General features: G+C 42.0%; 1 protein-coding gene across 8 annotated transcripts in view; it reads left to right on the top strand.

Annotated features, from left to right (window-relative positions):
- tns1a (tensin 1a) overlaps positions 1-21,186 on the top strand; it is a 75,617-nt gene that overhangs the window by 39,988 nt on the left and 14,443 nt on the right. For all 8 annotated transcript variants that reach the window (XM_046381718.1, XM_046381715.1, XM_046381716.1 and 5 more), the window contains 12 exons: positions 3,153-3,202; positions 4,338-4,509; positions 4,697-4,747; positions 4,869-4,991; positions 5,369-5,433; positions 5,926-6,009; positions 7,917-8,029; positions 8,125-8,185; positions 8,304-8,379; positions 8,624-8,753; positions 9,383-9,448; positions 9,554-9,679. In XM_046381718.1, coding sequence (XP_046237674.1) covers positions 3,153-3,202; positions 4,338-4,509; positions 4,697-4,747; positions 4,869-4,991; positions 5,369-5,433; positions 5,926-6,009; positions 7,917-8,029; positions 8,125-8,185; positions 8,304-8,379; positions 8,624-8,753; positions 9,383-9,448; positions 9,554-9,679 — 1,117 coding nt within the window. The remainder of the gene's footprint in view (positions 1-3,152; positions 3,203-4,337; positions 4,510-4,696; positions 4,748-4,868; positions 4,992-5,368; positions 5,434-5,925; positions 6,010-7,916; positions 8,030-8,124; positions 8,186-8,303; positions 8,380-8,623; positions 8,754-9,382; positions 9,449-9,553; positions 9,680-21,186) is intronic.

Here is a 21,186-nt window from a genome sequence, read left to right as displayed (position 1 = left end):
GACTCAGGGTGAGATTATAAACACAGATCGATCTGTGTACACCAGCCTGTACGGAGATTAATTCACAGTCTGTGTGTTTTCTGCAGAGAAAGCCACCTTTCAGTCAGTGTTCAGTCAGTGTTTTATACTAAAAAGATCAGTTTTTGTGTAGTATTCCTTTACTGCTGATGCCACATTACTTCAGATTAATCTGCGTAATTATTTCCCATCACCAGGAAGCAGGTGCTGTTTTTCAAATGCATGCAAGAATCATCTTCTTTAGCAAAACGCACAAACAGCAAAACAATGGATTGGTGATTGATGCAAGTAGAAACATCCTCTTTTGGATTTATGGGAAATGTGGGCATAATTATGAGAAAAGCTAGCACTAAAAATACCAAGACAGAGGCTACTAATTGTCTTGACCGTGGTCTTGTGTGTGTTTTTTTTTCACTGTAATTATATGAAAGTTGTCGCAAACAATTTGACAATGACATACTGGTGTTTGGGAGTAAATGCTGCGGCCCCTTTAACTTGAAAATTGGTTGCATCCTCAGCTGAGGTTGTGTTCCTGATTTATCCTCACATCCTTGTGTTTTGTTTAAGCAAAAGAAAAATCTTTGCTGTGTTTATTTCTTCTTATCAAAGAGTGCCTTGCGTTATCCCATCACGCCAGGTTGCTTCCATTTCAGGAATAAATGAAATCTTGTCTTGTGTTTGTTTATAATCCGTGCATACCGTCTGGATTTCAAAAGAAACGATATATTTTTTCAGACTTATTCCTGGAATTCTTGTTTAAATCCAAGACACATCATCATCACATGGTGATTGGAGAGAAGGGGGTATGTGCTGGTTGGATGTTTATTTTCTTAGTCCATATAGGATGCAACCATGGTGGTTTAGAGTCGAAACAGCCCATCGTGACCATAATTGAGTCAGTGTGGTTCCTGTTTTATGGGGATTATTGAAATCAGTTTCTGCGTGTAAGATCCAGACACCATAAATCAAAAATACTGGTGTAAGTTTGTACGGCTGTGCACACACACAAGCCACACAAAGGCAACAATTTCATCCAATTTCACAACACTAAGGAACTAAAAATAGCGCTTTCATGCCGTATTTTATGCCGTCACTTCAGCCAGTAGATTTTGAAGCGTGATCCAGGTCAAACACTTTCAGCAGGCAAGCACAGACACAGTACACCCTCACAGGAACCTTACAGGGCACAGACACAAACGTCGGGAGAAACAGTAAGTCAAGGCGAGAGAAGCTGAGGGGAGAGAGTCGGTAATCATGAGAGATAATGAGACCGTGGGAGGAGTAGTTCCAGAGAACACAAAATGGGCAAGAGAGAGAGGACGAGAGACAGCAGGAGAAAGGAGGGAGAAGATAGTCGAGAGGGAAAGACGAGAAGGATGAGTGCCTCATCATATATTACATAATCGCTGATGAAGTTCGGCAGCCTGGGGTTTTTGTTTTTTTTTTTTTCTATCACGATTTACTGGAGCTGCGTTGTTTTTAGCAATTGAAGAGTCTCACCTGCATGATGACTTCTGACAAAATGCAAAACAACTGCAAATTTTGCCAGGGAATTTTGAGTGTGATAGCTGCAGGTTTTATTTTCTAACCCGCATAGTAAAACATAACGAAGTGGTCAGCCATGCCTCTGAGCAGCTCCATTCGAAGGCGGTTTGCCCAGCTGCGTTCATCCCTGAGGTGGAGCTCTGGGTACCTGTTCAGCAAGGTAGGCCTCTCCCATACAGGAAGTCTACAACACTGCAAAACGTTCTCCTTTTTTTAGGTTACACTCATGATGAAGGAAAGTTTTATCTCCTGCTTAAAATGTGATTTTTAATTGGCAACATGCTGTCATGAAGTGCGTTCGGTCACATCAAATGGTCTTTCTTTTTTCATTATTTCATGAAATATATGACAAAATGTAGAAGAAATTTATATTTTAGGGTTCTTTGTGGTCCTTTCACCATATATTTTTTATACAATGAGAATTGGCCTTTTACTGTGAAAGGCACCTTTCACAGATACATAGATAGGCAGTGCGCTCCCCTTTTCCATTGGCTTTCATGAGGCGTTCATGCACCCATGTTGCTACAAGACAACAGATTGTTCCCGTAATGTGAAACGTGCCAGCGTGACACCCCTGAAGCCCCGTGTGAACAGGCTGTTTCATTTTGCAAACACCAGCGTCCACGGTTCACCCAGCATCTGCTTTCTGTCAAATCACAGAGAATTATGCTTCCCATTTTGGCTCTTTGGGGGGGTGAGATTAGCTTCATCTGTGAGAGGCAGCAATACGAAGAGCTTTGGGGTGTGTGTTTAACCTTGGTCCATGATTAGAGACCCTTCTCGCCAGTATCTCTGTTTAAGTGCTGGACCAGTAAAGCTGAGCACTCAGCCTGTCCGATGTTGTGGGAAAAAGTCTGTGAAGATGAATTCATCTGTCGTTCTATCTTCTTGGATGGCTTCATCTTTTTGATGGCAGCTGACTCATAGAGACAAGTTGTCCCCTAGGGAGACAAACAGTAAGAGGAAGAGCCAGCTCCAGCATCCATTATGCTGCGATTCCTCGACAGTGCAGCATATTCTGTAACGTTTTCCCCCTGCAGTCCTGTCACAGTAAGACAACCCGACTTCCACTCTTTTCTCTGTAAATAAGTAGATACAGGACAGGATAATTAAAGCGTGTGCTGAAGTACTGACAAGATCTGATTCAGGGTGGTTTTCTCCTGGAACACTTTGTATTGTGATTTTTTTTCTCCTTCGTCTCACCTTTCATCTCTTCTTCTTCTGCTCAATCTCTTCTGTTTCTTTTTTTTAATGTACTTCTTCTCTTACTCATTCATCTGTTGCCTCTTCTTCTGCTGTTTCTTCTGTTCCTGCACTTCTCTTCATCATCTTCATTTTTCCTTTTAGGCGTCTTTTTCCTTTGTCCCTCCCCCTTTCACATCTCCCGTTTCTCTCCCTTCTCCATGTCTTTTTCTCCAGAACAGAACAGAATCACTTTTGCTTCTGTGATCTGACTTTTCCCTGATAGGTCATGTCAAATTGAAATTCAATAACGTCATCAGTAGCAGATTCAGTTTGCTCATGGATCATTTTCTCTGCCCCCACCCCACCCCACCCCTGCTGTGTGTTTGTGTATGTGTGCTCTCCAGGGATCTACGAGGTCCTGCAAGAGTGTGGAGATAAGGCGAAAGCAGTCGCGGTAAGACACAGCTACGATTGTGTTACATTGTATGGAGATGGCCCGAAGTATGCATGAATGTGCATCGTAACATACCAGTAGGGATGGTACAGGTGCTTGAAATAAATTCAGCGTACATTAAGCAATCAGTTATTTTTGCTTCATTATCTTCACCTCCTTTCATGCAGATAATCTTTGGAATTTTTTTTATAAATGCAAAAAAGCATAAAAATAATCAATACTGGGTGATTGCTGGGACAAATGAATTCAGCTACTTTTGTTTCACAGTAAGTCCTTTAACGCCTTTGTGATCCCCAGCTAGACCTTGTTTTGCTTCAAACATGATTGTTTGTGCTGCATATTTCACCGTTTTTCTCACTGCAGCTCTCTGTTGCCTGTTATTCCTCAGCTATGGCTGTTTCTCATGCAGGGCTTTACTGTATGCTCGCTGTCCAATAAACCTGATCGCTGTTTGGCCAGTGAAGTAAATTGCATAATATCAGCAGAGGTCATGTCAACAGTCAGGGAAGGATTGTAAATCTTTTCTTTTCCAAGGAATATAAGAGTGAGCAGCGGGAGTTTACATTTGATCAAGTGGATGTTTGCAATGAACTCTGTCGTTACTCCCCAAGAGAAACTGCTTGGGTGGAGAAATGTTCTCACAGCAGCTGAATAAAAGGTTTCTAACAGTGCATGTGAAGATGATAATCACTGAAAACTGGAATGCGGTTTGGATTAAAGAAACCTGATGTTGAGTTGATGGTGGGGTCACTGTGCCGTGTTGAGAGGGTAAAAAGGATCAACGCCTCCAATCCTTCAAATCCAAACCTTTGACGCTGACCCCAGGAAACTTTGATCTGGTCATTTGTAGGTCATTTTTCATTTAGAGGCTAAAGCAGGACATGCAGCATATATTCCATTGCTTGGTTCTGACTTGCTATATCTTGAAAACAGTGATTTAAATGCATCAATAATCAATGCTTAAAAGAAACTTAGATGCCCAAAAATCTTACCAGCAATTCACTCAGTCAGTTTAGTTTTAGCTCAGTTCCTTTTAGGCTGCAAATCATTAAATCAGCGTGTACTCACCATATTTACTTACCTGTGTGAAGAAATTTCACTCAGTTCACACATCTTGCTTCTCCTGCCACTCCAGGAGTCACAGTGTGGTTCAGGCCATGGAGGAGAGCTATGAGGTGGACCTGGTCTACATCACAGAGAGGATCATCTCTGTCTGTTTCCCCGCTGCCGCTGAGGCACGCAGCTACACCGCCAACCTCAAGGAGGTGGCGACGATGCTGCGGTCCAAACATGGCGAGCACTATCTGGTGAGCAACACACGACTCCAAGAAATTCCACTTGTGACACTTTCTGTGTCCTTTGCTGACAAAGCTGAACAAATGTGACTGATGTTTCTTGTTCTCTGAGGGCCAAGAAACATCACCTATTTTAAAATGTGTCACATCTAAATTAGTGCTTTGATACATTTGTATTTGTTCTCTTTTCTGATTTCAGGTGCTCAACCTGAGCGAGCAGAGGAATGACTTATCAAAGTTAAACCACAAGGTACAAACACGCAGCAGCACAATCCTCTTTTGTTAGTTAAATCAAGACGTGTGCAAACCCACATCCTCCTTAACCCAACCTTCTTTTGGTCCTGACAATCCCACCCCCCCCCCCCCCCAAGGTTCTGGAGTTTGGCTGGCCAGACCATCATGCACCGGCACTGGACAAGATCTGCAGCATGTGCAAAGCCATCGACACGTGGCTCAACGGAGACCCACGCAACGTAGTGGTACTACACAACAAGGTAGAACAGGGGTGACCAGTACACAGTTGTTGTTATTTGCAAGAAATCGTTTTGGGTACAGGTGAAGCAGGAAAAGCAGAAAGGAAAGCATTTTTTCCAGCTTTCCTGCTTCACAGACTTTTTCAAGTTTTACAGGTCACTTTAAACAAGCAGAGAGATCAAATAATAACATTTCCTCTTATTTATCCAGCTTTTGGGTTTTCAGATTTAATTGCAACTTACTGACCAGTCCATCTTATCTGAGGATTTATTTGCTCCTCTGATTAATACAAAAGTATCTGATCCCTTTGAAATGATTCCTGTTTCAAATAAATTATTTAATTATAAATCTTGAAACTTAAAATCTCAAAGCTTGAGTCTCTGTTTCTGTGTCACAGGGGAACCGGGGTCGAACGGGGGTGGTGGTGGCTGCGTACATGCACTACAGCAACATATCTGCAAGGTATCTGACATGTCCTGATCAGCAGACTGAATTTCAGTGTTATAATTGAGTGTTTCATTCTAATAGACTGTACTGAGTTTAAAAGGAAAGACTGATGAGCAGAGGGGAAAAAATAGGAATGAGTAGTGGAAAAGCGTGATTTATGTCCATTACATCTGCTCCTCATGAGGTTTTGTAAGGAAAAGAGCATCAATCAATCACAGCTAAGCCTCGAGCTCTGGGACTTCTGAGCCACCCTGAAAATTAAACAATGATGTGATTATTATGGCAAAACACTCCATTCCCGACCAGCTTATTTTTCTGGCTCAGTGAGAAGAAGCACTTCAAAAAAGTCATCATTCTTTAATACAACCAGATGTTAAATAGGTGGAATGGAGCCGTGAAGGTTTAGATGAAGGCGCTTTGTGATTGTATCTCTGCATCACAAACTTGGGAGAAGTCTGCAGCTCTTCTGGAATAATAACACTGCCCATCTGACGTTGTGTTCTGCAGTGCTGACCAGGCCTTGGACAGGTTCGCCATGAGGCGCTTCTACGAGGACAAAGCACTTCCTGTGGGTCAACCGTCACAAAAAAGGTCAGTTATTACACCCCAAACTCTTCATCGGTGGAGTTGAAGAACTGAATAACAAGAAAAAGAGACTCGTCAGTGTTGTGGCCTGACACCATCCCTCATATGTTGCTTTAGAGACATTTCACAGAGGAAATCCTTGCCCTTCTTCCTCTGTTTTTTTCCTGTTTGGCTTTAATTGGGATAATTGTGAGTGAATGTCATGACAAGGAGAGAACTTATCCTTCCTGTGTGAGGGTGGCAGTTCGTTCCTGTCCCTCTAGCATATGACATCATATTTTCCTCCAGTTATTTTCCACTTTTAGCATCGAGTGTTTTGGGATAATGTCCTTTCCCTGAATGGAGAGCAAAACAGCAGAGTAAATTCCAAACCAGAACAGGTCAAACCAATCAGGTTTAAAGGTATTTAAAGAGTTTCGTATTTCGAATGGAGCTCCCTATAGAGTATCTTCTTCATTAAGTCACGAATCTGCTCCTTCCATATTATACAATCAGCTGCTTAAAGACTTGACCCCTCACCGCCTGTCTTCCTCACCTGCGGAGAGGAGAATCCTGATCTGAGCTCTTCTTGGAAAGGATGAGCAGGACAAAGGTGAAGAAACACAGGAAACATCAGGGGACTTAATGCCACTTCATTTTGACTAGTGAATTAGAAGGCCAGCCATTGTCTAACAGGTCTATAGGCTTGCCCTTTGCCCCACTGCTATTTCCTGCTTTGGATATAATTATCTCTGCCCCTGGAGTCTGCCAGTATTATGGTCTGGAATGTGTGACATTAACATCAGTAGTAGGAGATATGGGCTCAATCTCCTGCTGCTATAAAAGCGAGTAAAAGTTGGGATTAAAGGTGTTATATGTACCATTTTGGTATCATTAAATGGTTCAAATGTTGGTTGTGAAATGTTACAGTAAACACATTGAGGTCTTGCTGGGAGGATCAGAAATGAGCTGAATTTATTTGTGGCACAAAACAAGAGAGGGAATACAATAAGTTCCTCCACCTTTAAGACACTGGTGGTGGAGTAAGACCTGTAGGAAGATGATGAGGATGATTTTCCTGACTGTTTTTTTTTATTTGTTTGCAAAGAAGAAGTAGCAACCCACTCTGTGACAGATGGGATGTGGTCTCAACTTCGAGCAGTACATGAAAACATGTGTACAGCAAGCTGAACACTTATAAGGCTTCACGGAAAACCATATATAATTTCTTGATAAAAGACAGAACATGATTACGTTGGTGCCGTGATCACCGAGCTGCTTCCTCCTCTCAGCGCTGCTCTCATGGCGTCCCTGCTCAGCCTAATTGAATTAAAGAGAGGCTAAACCATCTGGCCTGTCTGCATGTGGTGACCCCACGGTCAAGGTCACGTTTGGTACCATCATCATTATCATCATTAACAACCAGACCACACTAACAGAACCCCCAACTGGCCTCTGTACACACCAATTCAGTCTGACATTTCCCATTGTGGATTAAGGCTGTTTTATAGTCTGTGTGGAATTCAGTTTTGGCTGGGCTGCTGGAGCTGACGGGAGGCAAAGGTGAACAACACAGGATGAGGCTGGTTTTTAATGCACGGCGTAATAAACATTACAGCAGGTCAATAGATTTTTTTGTGTTTGTATGCCTGTGTTTGTTAGAAGTAGATGGATGACAGGTAAGATAACTGGAGATGCTGTGGTTGTGGATGGTTGAGGAGCCTTAACCCAGATGCTCCAACATTAATATTTTTAACAGAAAGAGGTGAATCTATAACATCTAAACAGATAATTAAATCTTTGGAAAACACAGTTGGTTTCCCTGGAGTCTGATATGTCTTTTATCATTACCTGTTCTTACAAAAAGTTGCATTTGATGTTAAAAACACTTTTCCTGCTCCAGAGACTTTGGACTGACTTTCCTTTTTCTGCAGGTATGTGCAATACTTCAACGGCCTTCTGTCCGGGCACATAAAAATCAACAACAAGCCTCTCTTCCTGCATCACGTCATCATGCACGGCATACCCAACTTTGAGTCCAAAGGAGGTGAGCGTCGGCCGGTGCCAGATGAACAGAAAGATTTCTGTTTTTGCAGGTTTTCATAAGAATATTTCAGCATCCTCATTCATTTCCCTTCACAGGCTGCCGTCCTTTCCTGAAGATCTACCAAGCAATGCAACCAGTCTATACGTCAGGAATATAGTATGGAAACTTTTATTCCAGTTCAGTGTGGTTTGTGTTTGAATCCAAGGCAAAGACGACCTTTTACTGAACTCAGTTATTGAATTTTAATTACAAATTATTATTGTCATTCCTACAGCAATGTGCAAGGGGATAGCAGCACCAGTATCTGCATCACCATCGAGCCAGGCCTGCTTCTCAAGGGAGACATCTTGGTAAGTTTTTCTTGATAATACTGACAGAACTATTGTTTTTGATCCGTATACTCTTGAATTATATTTCTGTTGGATTTTATATCATGCTACCCTAATTCTTATTGCCTGTATTTTTGTTATTTTGAAGAACATTGCAGGAAAAGTGTCAGATCTATCAAGTAGATATTTCTCTCAGAATTACAGAGATATTGCCTGACTTGACGCATTGATCTCTGACAAGCCCACTCTCTCTTTCTTACCGTAGCTGAAGTGTTACCACAAGCGTTACAGAAACCCGACCAGAGATGTGGTGTTCAGGGTGCAGTTCCACACCTGCGCCATCCACGACCTCGGAGTGGTTTTCGGGAAGAACGAGCTGGATGAGACCTTCAGAGGTGACTGTCTTCTCTGTGTCTGTGTTTTCACGGTTGACTGCTGTGTCGTTGAGAGATCATGAGGAAAACATTGAGCTAACACTCAAAATAAGTACAGACGACGGGAGCAATACTGTCTAAAAACATTCAGCAGCAGTTTCTTTCTGTAGGACGTTGTTGTGAACTGCTTTCCACGCTTATTATTTGTTTGCAGTATGAAAAAGTTCTTGCTGCTACTCACTTACTGCCCTTCATCTTGTTATAGTAAACAGGGTCCTCTGGTGGTGAAGGGAAACTCAGCATTCACTTACAGAAATGTAAACGGACATTGAAACAGCAGAATGTTTGCCCTGGGCAAAATATCTTTATCTTCCTGTTTTTGCACAGATTTTTGCAATATTGTTTTGTTTTGTTTTGTTTTTTTATTTTTATAAAAAAGTTTTTAAATGCTCAAAATGAATACAAATAAATACACAGATGAGTTTTTTAAAGGAAAAACTGAAGATTATGAACCCATCAAATCAAAAAATCAATCTGCAATTTTCAGTGTTTTGCTTTGGATGCTCAGTGCAGGGTTATCATATTTCACCCATTCATTCGTGTCCCTTTTCTAAAAAATAAAAAAGTAAAACTTTTTTGTCTCTGTACAGATGAGAGGTTCCCAGAGTATGGGAAAGTGGAGTTTGTTTTCTCATACGGACCAGAAAAAATTAAAGGTAATCCATTATTCCTGACTGAAATGGTCGCGGGTATTATATGTATCTAAATTTAATACACTCTGTGAGAGGACTCCATTACCCAGCATGCCACGTGTTCCTCAGGCCTAGACCACCTAGAAAACGGGCCAAGCGTTTCTGTGGACTACAACACCCAGGACCAGCTGATCCGTTGGGACTCGTACGAGAGCTTCAACCAGCGCTGTGAGGACACTGTGGACGGCGAGCACGGTAAGGCCATACACACACACACACACACACACATTCAGTTTGATGGATAATTTGTCTTCATTCATCCACAGTTACTAAAAGGGACTTTCAGACTCACATGCTGTCTCATCTGGTATTTCTGCTGCTGTTCTGACTGCAGTGCCAAGTGAAACAAAGTGTGTCACAGTGCAATGATATAACTGTGCTACAGTATGTGTTTTCTTAATTGTTTTTGAATGGAGCTCAGCAGCATGGCGGCAGTCGACTGGGGCGGCACAGACATTATTTGTTAGCGGGAAAAGATTTCTTACTTTACTTCCTTTAGAATTACAGTTTTATTACATTAGAAAGAGTACAGTGTTGGATGCCTCTGAGCCAATTTGGACTTTAAACATTCTAGTTATTCTTATGTAATTCAAGCAAATTATAAAAGGAGCACTTGCTGCAATTTAAATATGTAACTGAACATAGAATATTTAGGGCACATAAATCAAATTCCTGAGTCCGACCACAGGTTGAGACCTTTGCACTTGCCTGAAGAGAAAATACATCTTTCTACTCCTCACCCACTTCTCCACCTCAAACCCTGCATCTTTGAGCTGCACATGCAGCCCCCCACACAGCCTGTCAATTAGTCCTTTAAATAGCCACTGCAGAAATAGGGGGCGTCAGACCAGACCCTGCCACTGGCTGCCGCCTTCCCAGGGGGGGGGTTGTAACCCGAGACACGGACAACCAAGTCCCACATGTGTCCAAGCCCACCTCCATCCACTCCTAGCTGTGGTTTCTGCTCCTACCTGTTCAGTCCTCCACAGACACAGCAATGCAAAGAATGAATGTCAAAGAACCAAAATAACTGATTATTTATTTGTGCAGCATCTTTCAACATAACTGCAAATTTCTTAAACAAAGATGACACTAATCACAGTCATGCAGGGGAAAATCAGTGGCAGAAGAGGCCGAAATGCCGATTTTCCGCCGACTGTAACATCACAAAGTCAAGTATCGTTTTTGTCATTTTTGCAAACAGTAATGGACTGTGACTTTCTTAATGCTCTGCTGTTGTTAGCACTTTATTATTGCTCCGTTTGTTCCCTTTGTAAATGAGTGTATATTTAACATTCAGTCTGAGTAAATGGGATCACTAATCATTACAAGATGATTTCTGAAATAAACTGAACATTAGGCATTAATAACATCATAAACTATCCTGTCTTAGAGCTCTTAAAGACTGTTACCCTCCCAGCGATGATGAGATTCACGATTAAAGCTGTTAATCTGAGAAAGTTGCACCAACAGGAGGATGCATTCGCCCTCACTTGAGTCAGGACTTGGCAACCATTGTTGTGTTGCATTCACTTTTATATATGAGAGCTTTTTCCCCCTTTAACGGCTTCTCAAAGACCCATTTCATTTTTATGAACATCCCCAGAGAACCGTTGCAGTAATTGCTGTGTTGCAAGAAGGTCAGTGCAAATCGCCAGGATTGCAAGTTTGATCCTAATTGAATGGGAGGCAGAGTTCTCAGCGCTCAGCAGAAAAAAAAAAACTCTCAGCCAGTTTATTCATTTGTCTAATTGCGGCCGTCGCTCCTACACTTGGACTTGAGAATCCGAACGTTCAGAGGAAGCTGCTGCAGGCACACAGGGTCTGTTTTTATAAATACTGAACAGACTTTGGAACGGAATGAAGCAGGTTTTGCTTGTTTTGAAAGATCCAACAGTGATTTTTGATGCACTAAAATTGCAAGAGAATGATTTAAAAAACTTTAACAAATTCTGACAAAAATCACTTTGGAGATTAGACTTTTGTTGTTGAAAACGTAGAGGGGAAAGTTGCTATTTAAAAGCTTATTAATAGACACTGAGGGAATGTTAATCAGGTGTTAAATGGAAACCCAGACGACCACATACACTGATGCCACATGAATGAACACTGATAAGCTCCCTGACAGAATCGTCTATTTTTACACCCTGCAGTACAGTAGACACTAATCACTCTTCAGGTATCATTTGAAGAATCCAGACTTGTTTATTTGTCCCGGTGTTAAACGAATGTTTCGTCCTCTGGGGCTCGGCTAACTCATCCCTGACGCCGTTTTTAACAGAGTCCAGCGACCTTGGAAATCCAGCTGAGAGGACTCAATGAGAGATGGGCGTCTTAAAAGGGTCTGCGGGATTAGGCAGCTTAGAGTTGTGTGCATTTCACACTGATGCATGTGCTCATGGGGAACATGAGGAGAGGTGTCCTTAGCTTTCTTTAACAGAAAGTATTTGCAGCGAGTGTTTCACTGGAACGGTTATTGAGAGTGGCTTTGTGAGGTGTGTGTCTAAACAGATTTGTCCAGCTGTTTGTGTTGGTGCTATACGGTATTATTGCGCTACACGGGTGTGCTTAGCCGTCTCTGCGTGCCTGTAAATTTTTACATGTTTTTATGAGTCTTTGAATTGTGCGTGTGTGCAGTGCACCTTGTGTTTGTCGGCTTGCCTTTGCTCCACTAATAGCCCTGTGGTGCGGTGGCAGCTGTCGACCCGGAGGTCAAACCAGTCAGAAGGCCACCGTTTGGGCCACTGAGCAGCCACAGAGCAACTGCGCAAAGGTGCCACCAGCTAATCTGCTTTTTGAAAATGGTGTTAAAATAACACGAGAGTCATTTCAACACCAGGAAATCACTCCTTTTGCAACACTGGCATCGTGGCAAAGTCCATCTTTGCAGGATTTCTGAAAAACATCCTGATGGCAGAAACTGAGATTGTTTTGCAGCATAACACAACAAGGTTGGCACCTTTCAGTTCACCACAGTAGAAACAGAAATATCACCTCCAATATGTTTATCCTCTTCTGTCAAATGAAAGGAAGGATGCTCAGAGAGATGCCAGGGAAGAAGGTTAGTGTTACAAGTGTTCTTTTTGGAAAAACACTGCAATAACGATTTAATTTGGTCACACAGAAATGGTCGTATTTGTTTGTTGCTGTGAGAATTTTTAGAGTATAAAATAGATGTTTCATGTTTCTAATTTGACAAAAAGTCAAAAAGGTAATGACCGAAATACTGAAATTAAAATTAAATTAAAAACTCAAAATTGTTACTAAGCTATCAAATAGTTAGTATTTAATGACTTTTGTGTTAGTGGATACAAACTTGTTTCAGGAATTTAATGATCCTTTGAGAATAACCAACGTGTGTGTGCGTGCGTGCGTGTGTGAGTGTGGTGTACAGTAAGGCAGCAGGCCCAGTCTTCCTTGTTTACCGCCCACCTCCCATATTTGGCTGGGGCTGAGCTCTGAAACATGTCTGGAATAACTGGATAGAGAGAGAGACAGAGAGACAGGGACAGAGGGACAGACACACAGAGGCAGAGAGAAGCACAGACAACCAGGCTTTTGGAAGCATTTGATACAAGTGTAAGGCACACGAAGTTGTTTATTATTTTGTTTACTGCTGAAAGTGAATGGAGGAAAAAGAAAACAGAAGAAGAGGTAAAGGAATGAAGCCAATTCGAGGGGAGACGGAGAGCAGCTAAGCAGCCTTAGTGGGTGAGTCAGGCCTTGAGATTACTGCAAGTAACTTTCTGTAAAAGTTAGAGACCTCTGCTGAGTTCAAACAGCCTAAGTGTGACTGCCTACAATATACAGTTTAAATCTTGTGAAAATATAACAAAATTGTTGTTAGTTTAGCCACAGGCAGATGGTTTCTTCGCAAACCAATGCAGGTTTTGCTGTATAAAACATCATCTTGTCACTAGTATACAAATTTTTGCTCATTTGGTCTACAGACGTGAGAGTCTGTTTGTGTGTCTGTTTCGTTTCCATGCCAACATGGTTGCATCCTGTGTGTTTGGCACCTATATGGCATAAAATGAGTCATGGAGCGAGCAATTTGCGTGTGGAACATTTTATGAGCGGGCTGCAATTTGGGTTCACCAAAACTATGACGGACCTTTGGTTGGTAACTTCATGTGAGCTCCAGAGAGCTTGGACACAGAGCCTGGGATACAGAGCATGCAGGGTTTATCTGGAGACACTGTCTGAGAAGTTTGAGTTTGTTTGTATGTTGAAATGAATGTATTTTATTCTTTCTTTAGTTAAGTTAATACTGCTCCTAATACTCCTCCTAACTTTGCCATATGCATATAAAGAGCAGGTATAGCAGTGTTTTAAGGGAGGCTTTACGCACTAAAGTGACATTTTCCTGAAGCATAGTCAGTGGAAATCGTGAGCAGTCGGGTATTTTAAAAGCAGCCTGTGTGAGTCTCACATGAGCACAAAATGCTTCTAGTTAGACCTCTTGCTGACAGCACAGTGAGTTGGAGCAGCAGGTTCAAATCCCAGCCTCGGAAACCCCGCTGAGCCAGTCCTCATCTCCTAATTCCTCCTTTCCCCGACTGTCTGCATGTCTGCATATGGCTTTCTCTCTGTCTCAGTGTCTGTCTCCAGCTCTCCCTTTGTCTTGTTCTGTTTGCATGTTATTACCTTCAGTAAACTCAGCCTCATTTGTAAATTCTGAAGTTGTCTTTTTCAGATCCCTACTGAAAGACAAAAGAAGTACAAGAAAGATGTACATATTCTTAAACTGAACATTTGAACTTCTTCCAAAGTTTTCTTGTGTCAACTAATTTATTTAAGAAATCAACATTTGTTTCAAATACAGGTTTAGCAGTCCAAAGAGACTGAAGTGCAGCATTTCAGTCGGTAAAGAGTTTCTGTCACTGAGAGTCAAACAGGGCGCCCTGAAGCCTTCAGACAGACGGACAGACAGACAGAGGTAACAGGCCAGTATCGAGGTAGAGATCACGCAGATGCACTTTTATGACAGCTACTAATGCTCATGAGTGAAAGACAGATGGATGGACAGATGCACAGAAAACCAACCCTCCAGTCAGGAGACAGCCAGACGAACGGAGGCAGACATGCAGACCAGCAAATTACCCTGACGTGATCCTGTTAGTCCTCTTTTTATATGTCTGAGGCAACATCGTGACACACTGGCAGTATAATTTTGTTTTCGTTCATATGCAAAGATGCCAGCTCGTCTCCTCGGGTTTCGAGCTGATACCAGACTCATATTTCTGGGTTGATCGGATGTTTCCTCTGTTGCAGAGAGAAAAGAGTCGACACGAATCAAACGCTAAGCGTAGCCGGTTGTCAGTCAGATGCAGACGGTCAGACAGACAACTTTTTATGACACTCAGATGACAGACAGGCAAATGGATGACATCATCCTGAAAGCAATCTTGGGGACAGACACTGATACAGTCACATCACGTTACCTCAGACGATGACAGCTGGACACTGGGTGATGGATGTACTCAGAGACAGGCATGACAAATATAAAACTGCGACAGTTTTCCTTGTGCCAGTCACTGATACACCAACCATGACACCTTTTTCACTGATGGACTGTCACATCATCCCTTGTGAGGATGTCTCTCTTACTCTGCTGCAAAAAATATCCAACCTCAGTAGCCAGTTTGCAGCCAGTTTGAACACATTTGTGATACGTGTAAAACGGTTTCTCTTGAGTTTCTTGGCACAAGTTAGTAAAAGGCAAATCTCTGCAGTACAAACGAGAGTATTGCTCATAAATCCGTGCCTTCAGTCTTTTAACAAAGACATTTTTGCAGTGTCTCCTTATGTCTCGACACAGGTCTTTGAGACGAGTCAGTCAGTTGTCAGTCAAACCCAGTCACCCACTGCTGGCATGCAGACTGGCCATTGTCACGGTGATATGAAAGCTGTGAAGGTGAATGTCACATCCCGCTGTGAGACGCCCGATGGCTCGCTGACACACTGACAGCACGATGCCTGCTGCTGCATGTCAGTGTGTATAACAGTCACCAACTGACTCAAATGTTTTGTGCCACGTGATCGAAGAGGCACTTTAGATCTTGAAAACACAAACAAGATAAAATTACTTTGCTGACACTGGGCAAAAGATCCGCCTTCAGCCACTGAATCTTACTGACAGTTAATTCAAAATTAAGGAAGTTGAGCTTATTATAGGATGGAAATATTTGTTATAATATTTGTTTTGTTGAACATAAAATTCTAATCAAGTCTTAGTTGTTCAGTCAGCATTTTGTTCAAGAGTCAAGGTCGTACCAAAGACAAGACATTCAGTTTTCACAGTGTTATATGTTTCAGTAACAGAACTACTTTCGAATTTTCAAAATAATTTAACTGCTGGGTAAGAAAAAAACATCATAAGAGGTGTTAGAGAGGTGTTTAGTCCATCGAATCTCCAAAATATTATTATTTTCTGGATTTTTTTCCACTGACTTGTTCCGAGAATAGTCTTGAATTAATCCTGGATCATCATTCTTTCTTGAAATTGACTGCACTTCCCTCCGCTCTGAGTTACACTTTTTGTTTTGGTCTGTCTTTAAAGACCTATGGAGAACAAATGGTTCTTTTCATCAGCTGTTTCTTTAAATCGCTGTCATCCTGACCCGACTTTGAAGCAGGGTGATTCATTTTTCCCAACCTGCCAGTTTTACAGCTTTCACACATGCCCACCCAGTTTCCTCGTCGCCCACAGACCTTCTCCCAACTCCAAAGTGATCTTTATAGCACAGGTCAACCGTCTTCCTGTAGATGTCTGGATGCATATGTGCATTTATACCCATACATGAAATCACACACCATGTCCAATAAAACTATCCTTGTAGTCCTCTTTCTGAAGTGAATGAGAGGGACTGTTGAATTACCTTTGTAAACGTCAGGTGTGTTTCTGTATTTTTATGTGTCTGCATTTTCTAAAGATGAGTTTGGCCTTTTTTATAAGGTCATCGTGTCCCCTATAAGAGTGTCAAACCCTTCTTTAGGTTTCCACCATCCCTGGAAAATTCTAAAGCATCCGAGAAGAGAATCCAGAGGAAAAAACTCGCCCAAAAACCTTGAATTGATGGTGATACTACAGTCCCTTCAGGAATATACAGTTTCGTAATATTTATGCATATTTAACTAATAAGGGAACTCTGAGGAGCCCCAGAACAGATTGAAAAGCTCTTATTTTTGTTATTTTGGTCGATGTGGTTCTTAATTAGGACACTGAACTGAATGCAATCCAAGTAATGGATCGAGTATGACCACTTGAGTAAAATTAAGTTAGAATAAATCACTATAATGATAAAGTAAATTTTGTTGGTTAGGATTCTGATGGTTTTAGAAAGCAAAATGACTCGTGTTTTTCCCATATGTGGGTAATGATTCTTATCCTGCCTCTGACTCCCCATATTTAGCCCTAAACTAATACACTTTTATGCACCAAGAACTTTGCAAGTAATTTACAAAGTGTGTTTGCATGAATCAAATTCAGCTGCAGCGTCCGGCATGTTCTCACTCTTTATAGGTGTGTCGACAAGTGTGGCGCCTTAATCAGTCCGTGTCTGTTAATCTCAAATGTACTAACTATGCATATAATCCATATCCCAGCTGGGGTATTTGATACAGCAATAACAGTGGTTGTAGCACATTGTCTATTTATAATAAACCATTGGCCACAGGTGTTTAAATGGCTTTTTAATGGCCTCCAAGGCTGTGATGTGCCAATGAAGCACTCAAACATACGCTTAAGAGGATACAGCTCAGAGGCAGGTGCTGTGTGTGTGTGTAACACTGCATGAGCAATGCCTCTGGCACTTTCACAAGAGAGGAAGGCACCTGTCACATGAGAGAGCATAGAGAGTGGACGTGTGTGTGTGTGTGTGTGTGTGTGTGTGTGTGTGTGTGTGTGTGAGTAAGAGAGAGAATGAGAGAAACAGAGTGAGTAACAGACTAATATTAGTGCTAGATGATGAAAGGGACAGTTCAGATGCTGCATTTCGTCTGTAACTCAAACTCTGAGCTTAATAATCTGCAGTTTTTCTCAGTAGTTTATGTACAAATACCTCTTGAACCTGATTTGGATTTTACTGAATATGTAAATGAGTCGTGGTACATGTGACTTTGTCCTTTGAAGCACAGAGAATGGCATGTTACACTTGTTTACTGCAGCGGGGAAACAAGTTGTTATTTGAGGTCTGCTGCAGCTATTTACTGACACCAGAAGAAAGCTACTTGTTCTGTTCAGGTGGGCAGCTGCTTGTTTGTGCCATTCAGAATTATGGTCACCAAATTTAATGCCATGCTAGGCAGGACAGTAGGTGATGCAGGGCCATTAGGAAATGGTTTTGGTATGTCATCATGTATGTACTTTGTAGACAGATTGTCAGGAATGAGCTTTCAATCGCAAGATTTTTATAGCGAACTAAGGAAGGAAGGAAGCCTGGAAGGATTAAAATATGTCTAAAAATGTACAATATGGTGAGATAAGGTAAGCAGAAATAGAAGTGAAGATATTAAGGTAAGAAGCTGGCTGTTAACAAAAATGGCACCTCCTGAACCTGGCCTGGTGTCTTTCTCAAGGGCGCTTAAGCAGGTCAGATTTTTGCAGTCAAGCACTGCCTACTCTCATGTCATGAGTGTGGGACAAATGTAAAGGTTGTGACCTGGCAACACTTGTTTAGTGCCTGTCGTGCCCGACATTGTTTGGCACTTCCGCTCTTTACTAAGTCAAGACGATTACACGCAACCGTTGGTGAGCAGGAGAAAACAGTGAGGAAGGTCGTTTTAAGGAGGTGAGGCTCACTCTGAAAACATGCACACTCGACCCGTGAGTCAGTGACCCCTGTGACCTTTCTGTCTGCATTTTATCCTCTTGATGTATGTTTGCCTCAACAAAGTTTCAGCTATCTCATATGGAAAGATGCAGTAAGGAGAGGGAACAAGTCGGGGAGACTTATGCATGGAAAATGACAGTTGTTTGCAACAATATGGTTTTAAGTTTTGGTCAATTTGCAAATGACTTTATTCCAGAAAAGATGTTTTATTCTAAAATATACAAACATTTTTTAATCAGATCTGGATGATTTGGATGTGGAAGATCAGCTAAAATTAGCGTTTGCGGGTCTGTTAGTTCGGTGATTCATTGGAAACTTTTTAGGCAACTTCCACAGCAACAGGCACCAAATAACCAAATCAAAAATAAATAAAACTGTTTCCTGGTAATACAATTATAATTACGATACCGCAGCAACTCTTTCGGCCTCTTACCCAAAAACTGTTGATTTGTGCATTTTTCTGTTCTATTTCTTTCCTCTTTAAGCAATGACATGTCAAATAACAGTGTCTGCTCCCCTGATTTAACCTCAGGATGGGGATAACCAGCAGCTGGAAAAAGTGTCACCCTGGCAAGCTTGAGTCATTTTTGCCCCAGAGAGCTAAAAGATCATCATTTATAAAGGAAAACAAGGGCATTCCCTATGCTGTTAAAGGTCAGGGCGAAAGAGAGTCACAGACAGATGGAGCTCAGCTGGTGGAAAATGTGCACTGCAGTTCTCTGAGAAGCTTTTTCTGTAAAAACTTTGACTCATAAGACTTGCAGATACTGGATAAGGGGGAGAAGGGTGACCCTGAGTGAGGGGATCCCCGGGTGGTGACATCAACAGACAGCAGTGCTGCAGTCCCGGGCAGACAGATGGCGTGGGAGCTGTAGTTTATTTGAAACGACATCGCTTCACAGGCAACTGGGAGGTGGTGGTGGTGGTGGTGGTGGTGGTGGAATCCCTCCCCCGCTGCCGGGAACAGACAGAGATCATCCCAGAGTGCCAGCTCACCCCTTTGGGCTTCAGTGGTACGCGGCCCCGCCTCGCTCCAGCAGAGCACATGTTGGGCGATGAGAGGACATGAATCAGAGAGGACAGGGAGAGTTAGAGAAGAAGCCCAAAGGCAGAAAGTTCAGTCACTGAGAGGCTGCTGAAGGACTCTTGATGTATACACCGAAGTGTAGACACATGACAGCATCTAACTGGCTGAAGAAGAGGAAATATTAATCTTTCTTTAGTGCTTTGGGAAAATTTCAACACAGTACCTACATTGCAGGTAAGGAGGATGTTTTCACTGAATTTGAAACGTTGACTTAGAGATGTAATTATGATTTGCAGAATTGAAGAATTTTTCAGTAATATAAAATTATAAACATCAGATTTCCTTGATTTGGAACATGGGTTGCCAACTTTGATCATATGATTGTCTTTCAAATAACAAAATTTTCTAAAAACCAAAGTTATCCTGTTGCCTCAAAATTTTCAAGTAAATTAAACCCAACTCCAAACAAGATGTAATGGTAAACCTAAACGTTTACTTCCATAATGTTAATCCCTGTGTCATCATTAAAATCAACCACAGGAAAAGAAAACTGTGTTTACAACTTCCTCGCCTGCCCCGTCCTTCTTGTTGCTACTGTGCCTGTCAGTTGTTGTTGACATTGGTTTTGAAATAGCTGTGGACCGAGTGATCCACCATATGTCTCCAGGGGTCGCTCAATTTGGAACGTCCCACGTACGAGCCAGCCACGCTCATGTATATGTCATGTATCACTTTGCAAATGTACACTGGATACAGGAAGTCAATGTTGCTGTATTATTTTCTTCTTGTAAGCATACAGCAAGCGTTACCACAGAATGAGCTGTTGCACGTGTGACTGTTGCGTTTCTTGGAAGCAAGTATAGTGTTTTACAGTCTGAAATAGTGCCTCAGCCTATAATTGAAGTGCACATTGTATCTCGCACTGTGTGAATTACTGCACTGTACCTGAACTCCGTTTATGTGCTCACATGCCACCACAAATGAGTCGTGATATGTTTTCTTTTTCCTTCAACATTTTTTTTTGTCCATTTTTTACTATGACTACACCTGAATTTCTAAAAATGACACGTGAGCTTCTCTGTGTGTGTCCGAGCCATGTCAAATGAGTTTTTACATGCTTCTGATAGTCTAAACAGATGGTGTTTTTTTCCCCTCTTGCTTTATGTTTTTAATTGCTGTTGCCAGGAATGAATAACTGTCCAAAATTTTTGCACTTTGTACCACAGCAGGGTGACCAGTGTTATTGTTGGAATTTAAACACTTGAATGAAATATTGCTCTTGTCTCATTTGGAATAAACAAAAAAAAGAGGTAAAACTATGCCATACATATTTTTGTAAGCTTGTGTTACTCATTCCTGTGAAAGACTTTTGTGAAAACTTTGACTGTGTAACATGTAGGTAATCAGTCTGACTTTGCCAGCATGATTCAGCAGCCAGAAATCAACTTGAGCAAGACAGCTCGTCCTCTCCCACCATCCGGCCCGGCTCTGAGCTTTCAAACTGGCACTGCTGCTTGTCACTTTGGCTCTCACAGACCAGCTGTTTCAGTGTGTTGGATAGGACCCACCCAGCTTCACGTCACACCATGTGGGCCTGCACTGACGCAACGTGACATGGACTTAAGCCCTGCAAATTGGCTATTAATAGAGCTGGAAGGGGCTGTGTTGCTGGAAGCTTGGCTACATGCTGAGCCTCAGGGTCAAAAAACATGGGTGCACAGGGGGGGTCACTGTGCTTGTGGTATGAGTGATTAGATCCCGTGCAGATGTTATTTGCTGATAGGAGCCAATGAAACCAAATTAAACCAGTTTGTGCCTGAAGACAAGATGGTTCAAATTAC

The sequence above is a fragment of the Scatophagus argus genome, chromosome 24 (assembly GCF_020382885.2).
Source record: "Scatophagus argus isolate fScaArg1 chromosome 24, fScaArg1.pri, whole genome shotgun sequence".
In the NCBI taxonomy this organism is placed as follows: Eukaryota; Metazoa; Chordata; class Actinopteri; family Scatophagidae; genus Scatophagus; species Scatophagus argus.
Note: the sequence above shows the minus strand (reverse complement) of the source record. Positions and strands in the feature narration are given on the sequence as shown.